This window comes from Primulina huaijiensis, chromosome 9 (genome assembly GCF_012295235.1).
Source record: "Primulina huaijiensis isolate GDHJ02 chromosome 9, ASM1229523v2, whole genome shotgun sequence".
Taxonomy (NCBI): Eukaryota; Viridiplantae; Streptophyta; class Magnoliopsida; order Lamiales; family Gesneriaceae; genus Primulina; species Primulina huaijiensis.
Window position 1 is genome coordinate 16,969,210 of NC_133314.1, and position 6,317 is coordinate 16,975,526.

At 32.1% G+C, this 6,317-nt stretch overlaps 1 protein-coding gene across 2 annotated transcripts; it reads left to right on the top strand.

Moving 5' to 3' along the window:
• The first annotated feature begins 216 nt into the window (after positions 1-216).
• Positions 217-4,042, top strand: LOC140984952 (probable plastid-lipid-associated protein 4, chloroplastic). 2 transcript variants are annotated; one of them, XM_073452655.1, is made up of 6 exons: positions 220-577; positions 914-1,027; positions 1,646-1,744; positions 1,829-1,903; positions 2,064-2,131; positions 3,883-4,040. In XM_073452655.1, exons 1-6 carry the CDS (start codon positions 263-265, stop codon positions 3,971-3,973), a joined length of 762 nt encoding a protein of 253 aa, XP_073308756.1. In that variant the 5' UTR covers positions 220-262; the 3' UTR covers positions 3,974-4,040. The 2 variants fall into 2 exon arrangements, with proteins under 2 accessions (XP_073308758.1, XP_073308756.1); XM_073452657.1 differs by lacking the exon at positions 914-1,027 and having other exon boundaries at positions 217-577; positions 3,883-4,042.
• The last annotated feature ends 2,275 nt before the right edge of the window (positions 4,043-6,317 follow it).

The following is a 6,317-nucleotide window of genomic DNA, read 5'->3' on the forward strand; positions in this document are numbered from 1 at the left end:
TAGCACTACTGTTTATAGGGGTAGGTAGACGATCTCACAAATCTTTATCTGTGAGACGGATCAACCCTACCGATATTCACAATAAAAAGTAATACTCTTTAACATAAAAAGTAATATTTTTTCATGGATGACCCAAATAAAAGATCCGTCTCACAAAATATGACCCGTGAGATCGTCTAACACAAATTTTTGTCTGTGCATGGAGCTGGAAAACAGATAACGTACAATAACTAACATTCAAAACAAACCGCATTCATATAAAATGCCGACCCTTCGTTTCCCCTCTTCCTTCCCACCTCTTCTCCACAATTCACCTGATTTCCGCCCTTGCCAACATCAATCTTCTCCAAAACCCTTTCATTTTTTCTCCAAAAAATGGGGCAACGAAGTTCCGACTCACATTCACTGCTCACAGTTATCCAAGTCTTGGAAATGGCGGGATCGGGTTTCTTTTATTTCTTCTTTCTTGGACAATAGCAGAGAAATTGAGAGCCTAAAGCAGGATCTTCTCGAGGCTATTGTGCCGCTTGACCGTGGAGCCTCCGCCACTCCCGAGGACCAACAGCGTATTGAACTGGTGGGTTGTCTTGTTCTTGTTTTTGCAGGCAAGATTGAATGTGTCGATTTTGTGACTTACCTGTTGTGTTGGAATGATTTCCTGTTTAACTAGATAAAAATGTTCAATCTAAAGTTATTTTTTAAATCAAATGATGTTTTGTTTACACTCGAGTATAGTTCTTGATACAGCTCACTGAAAAATAAAATTGCAAAAAAAGAATCAAAATTACCAATAAATGAATGATACACGACTAAAACTCAATTTAAGAATTTTCATGATGTTGGTTTTAGCTGTCCTTCAAATAGTCTGATGTGCCTGGGTGGTGCTTGTTTAAGGAAAATGTGCTCGTTTCAGATTGTTCGGAAACTTGAATCTATGAACAAAGTGAAGGAACCACTCAAGTCAAATCTACTCAATGGCAAATGGGAGCTTTTGTACACAACTTCTAAATCGATTCTACAATACGAGGTTCTTAATTTACATCCATTCTCTCTTTAGAATCCACATTTCCATTTATCTGTTTCCCTGAAACACAATTATACATATGTGTTTGAGAGTTCCGAAGTCTTAGAAAAGCCATGAACAATGCAAATTATATGCAGTATATTATCTTTTGTGTTTTTAAAATATACGACATGTTGGTCTCACGTGCGGCAACTTGAGATAATAAATATGAAAATGAAGAATAAATCGTACACCGATATTTTCGTGGAAAACCCCTAAAATTATTAGATAAAAACCACAAGTAAGATGAAAAGAATTTCACTATAATATTTTATGTTGTACAACCATTCACCGTGTTTTCAAATAGAACACACTCTCTTAATACAGGAGAACAAACATCTCACAAATAATATAGAATTAATCACTCAAAGGTTATAAGATGAGATAAAACTCGGGAGAATAGAGATACTCGTCTATGTGAAACCGCGTATAAAAACACGTTTAAATTATTAACCGCGTATAAAAACACGTTTAAATTATTTCTTCGTCAATTTTGCCATCATTGTGCGAATTTCAACAAAGCTTGCCTACCGTAACTAATGATTTTCTTGTGTGTGCTGTCATTCTTTGCCGACATGACAGAGACCCAAATTTCTGAGGCCAAACGGAAAAATCTATCAGGCAATAAACGTGGATACGTTGAGGGCTCAAAATATGGAAACTTGGCCATTTTTCAATCAGGTAATATCGCACAACTCACTTAAGAATCATTCAAGCTTGTTGTTTCCTTTTTTTGTTTGTATAAATGTTGTGATAGTTTTGTAGGCTACAGCGAACTTGGTTCCGTTGAATGAAAAAAGAGTCGCTGTTAAGTTCGATTCTTTCAAGATTGCTGCTCTGGTATATGAAACTTTACTACATATACAATTGCTCTGTAGTCCATAAGTTGTCCGAATGATTTGAAATTTACTCGAGCTAGTCAAACTTTGAGTAAGTTCGAGTAGACGACTGCTGCAATATCGGCTGATCATCTCATACTTATTCTTTTCATGTTTCATAGATACCGGTTAAGTCCCGTGGAAGTGGTCGTGGTCAGCTCGAAATTACATATCTCGACGATGAGTTACGGTAAGATATACAGCCCGAGTTTTCATTCATCCCTAAGTTTTTTTTTTCTATTTCATCTACTTGATTGAGTTTTCCAATTTTGAGCAAAATATACCCACATGGTTAATCTAAATTTTTGCAACTAGTATATAGCAGATAGTTGCTCGCGGGTAAAAATGGAGGAGGAAGTAATTTTTTTTAAAATTGAAACTTGATGGGAAGATAAATATGAAATATGGGAGTAGTAGTGTGATATGAAGATACCTATATACCACGAGTTATTTATTAAAGATATTAATTCATATATTATTAATAGCATATATTATTAATAGTTAACTCTATCATGGTAAATTCACTAGCACGTAGATATTTCATTCTTTTCAATGCCCTTGATTTAAGGATATATTCAATGTAGGAGATTTATTGATTTTTAATAAATTTTATAGATTTTAAAAGTTTAGATGTATTCAATTAAAACTTTTACATACTCTGTAGAAGTATAGGGATATTCAAAATAGACTTTCATAGAGTTTTAAAAAGTCAAGTGGTATTCAACATTGACTTTTAAAAATTCTATAAAAGTCTATAGGTATTCGAATTTTCAATAGACTTTTAATAATTTCATGAAATTCATTAACATACAAACATGAAAGCCTAAGGTACAACAATAAATTGTCAAAAATTGTATTTGGTCCAACCTAAAGATTTGGATGGATTTTTAAAACTTTTAACTCATACACAAGTTATTTATTCATCTCTCTATCGCTTCACTTCACATCTCTTCTTATCTTCTCTCCTCTCATATATCTCTATCACACTCTCAAATTTTCGAAGTGTATCTCTATATATATTTTCATATTTATTTTTCATATTTTTCATTTTTTGGCTGATTGTTCATTTAATAATTTTTTATTTTAATATCATAGGAAATTTTGAATTCTAGAATTGATTTTGTGATTTTTAATTTATGATTTATACGAATTAATGTAATATTCAATAATAATAAAAGAAGAGCTTAATTCTTAATAATTGAATAATCTCGCAACAACCATGATTTTTTAAATTCTTTTTAGCATTTTTAATGTAAGCTATGATATTTTTGTACAAAATTATATCCACACAATGCTAAATAATATTCTTTTCACATGTATATTATTAATTAAAAAACAAAGTTACAGATTAATCAATTGATGTATTTTAAAAAATTTACAAACATGCATACAAAACCACATATATATACATGTAAAGATTAAATGATTTAATTTTTGAATAAGTAAATTTATTTATTAATATAAATATTGAAAAACTATTTCAAACTGAATATGTTATATATGTCAATTAATTATTGGCTCAAAGAAATTAATAAAAAATAATATATTATAATTAAGTACAAAATTTATAATATTCTATAAAAAAAAATTTCACAAAAAGTCTATAAAAATCTTGAAAAATGTCTACATGAATCCACATAAGTCTGTTTATAAATCTGTGAGATTCTGTAAAAGTCAATAAAAATCTATCAAATCCATAAAAGTCTATTATTTGAAAAGTCATTAAACGTTATCAAAACTCTGAATTGAATACATGAAAATTTGGATTTTAAAAATAATAGGAAGGACAAAAATGGATGGTTTCAAATAATAATAATAATAATAATAATAATAATAATTGGGGAAAGAAAAAAGATTTACCCTTGCATGTGATTGATTATCATGTCATTTTCAATCTTACTTCTCTGCCTACAATCGTATTTTTTATAAATCGTGTTGCAGGGTATCAAGGGGCAATCAAGGAAATTTGTTTATATTGAGAATGGCTGATCCAAATTACAGAGTACCTCTTCAGCAAAATTGGAGCTTTTAATTCAAAAAAAAAATTGAATTGTAGTTATCATATTATAAATAATATTTGTATAACCAGTATAACCAATATTATTATTAATATGTTTATTTCTTGTTAATAATCATAATTAAATGGATTTATTTGACATGTGTATAAGTTAATAGTTTAGTAAAGACGGTCTCATGGATCTTTTATTCATGAAACAGGTTAACCATGTCCATATTTACGGAAAAAAAATAAAATTTTTGATATAAAAAATATTATTTTTGCATGCATGGTCCAAATAGAAGATCTGTCTCACAAGTGTTGGTTGAAATGTGCTGCCTTCAGTCTAGACTAAGAGTTCAGTTAGGCAGAATGATAAGTCCTAAGTTGAGTGGGTTTGTACAAAGCATTGTATAAATCAAAGTCTTCTAGTGAAATCCTATCTTTGTGATAGAAGTGGTGACGTAGGAGCATTTGAAGCCTCCGAACATCCACAAAATCTCAGTGTTCTTTGTTTAAATTATTTTGAGTATTCAATCTGTCAGTCAGTTTATTTCCGTATATCAGAACGCTACAGTATACTATTGTCAGAAGAATGTTGACACATTCAGAAAAGAAAAATCAACGGATATAAATCATTCAACTGCATTCAATATTACCGTTGGAAGCAAAACCTATAAATAACCGAGGAGTTTAGCTGAGAAAAGGACTTCGCGCACATTCATTTTAAGTGAATTTTTTAATTCAAGCCTTCAACATCAGTTACGAAAAAGCTCACACTTATCAGATATATTCATAGCTTTCAGGATATCTATTGAGCAAAAGCACTAGCACATTTTTGTTGTATTTGATCTTTTGAGATCAGTTGTGCTAAGAAAAGTATATCAGTTGTTTACTGATAAATTTGTAAAGATACTAAAGTTTCAATTTGGCAGTGTTTAAGATCAAAATGAAGTGGGTTATTACAGCTCCTGTAATTAATCAAATTCTTTTAGTGAAATCATATCTTTGTGATAGAAGGGGTGACGTAGGAGCATTTGAAGTCTCCGAACGTTCACAAAGTCTAAGTGTTATTTGTTTAAATTATTTTGAGTATTCAATCTGTCAGTCATTTTATTTCCGTACTATATTAATTAATTGATTGACATCGACAACAAGATCGGTTCTGACACCTGCGAGGGTGCTTCAAACACAATGTTCTCCATTAGCTTCAATAGCTCGTGTTCTAAGAATATAAACACCGATGAATTAAATTGAGTTTGGTTTAAAACCAAGTGGAAAACACTCGAAATAATCATTCGTTAAGAAAGCTGACTAATTTGAAAGCCTTTTAATTTGTGTAAACTGAGTAACTGAAATAAGGGGGATCAGTTCTTGCATATATCAGTACAGTTATGGTGAGAACTGAACTGATAACTGCTCGAACTGATCAAATCAGTTTGTAAACAATATTTAAACAGTTAAATACACAAGATATGTTTATGAATGTTCGGAGACTTCAACTGCTCATACGTCACCCCTTCTACCACTTCAAGTAGGATCCACTAGAAGACTTTGATTTATACAATATTTTCTACAAACCCACTCAGCTTAGGACTTACCCTTCTGCCTAACTGTACTCCTAGTCTCAGCCAACACTTGTTTAACGTCTATGTGTTAAAGACTACATACACAAGTTTAACGTCTTTGTGCAAGATTCACTAAACTTATCAATATGCTCTATTTTTGTATGTGTGAGTGATCTTGTGTGTGTGTGTGTGAGAACTGATATATGAATACAACACGAAAGTGTTCTCACACACTGAGAATTTTGCTTCTAGACTAAGCTGTTGGCATGCCCTATTTTTCTCTTCTTCTATGATCTTCACACACTTTTTGTTGATGGTCTTGATCTTGTATTTGTAGAAGCTTCGGGGTCGTTCATCAAGACTCATTAAATGTGTCCGTTGCAGTTTGAATTTGTTCCTCGATATTTGTGTCTTATCCTTTCTGACAGTCATTCTGGAACGTCTTGACTTTAAGCTCTGCTGCAATGTCCATTATTGTCCTTTGACTAGACAATTGCTTTTCTTAAATGCGCACAGCTGGTTTCTATTGAGATAAACTTGTCGTGTTCTGCAAATTGGTCGGTTCCTAACTGATGTTATGAACTGGTCAATTGAACTGGTCTTGAACTGTGATGAAGAGCTCTACTGATGAACAATCCAGCTAACCAGTTCAACTGAAGTAGTGAAATCAGCTAGCCGGGCGTCTGAAGTTTTCTGCTGAACTACCTATCAGCTAGTCAATCAGTTGAACTCATAGCCGGACCTCTTATGAGGCCAACCAAGCGGTTGCCTCAGGGCCTGGCCCAATAAAAGGGCCCAAATTTATATATATA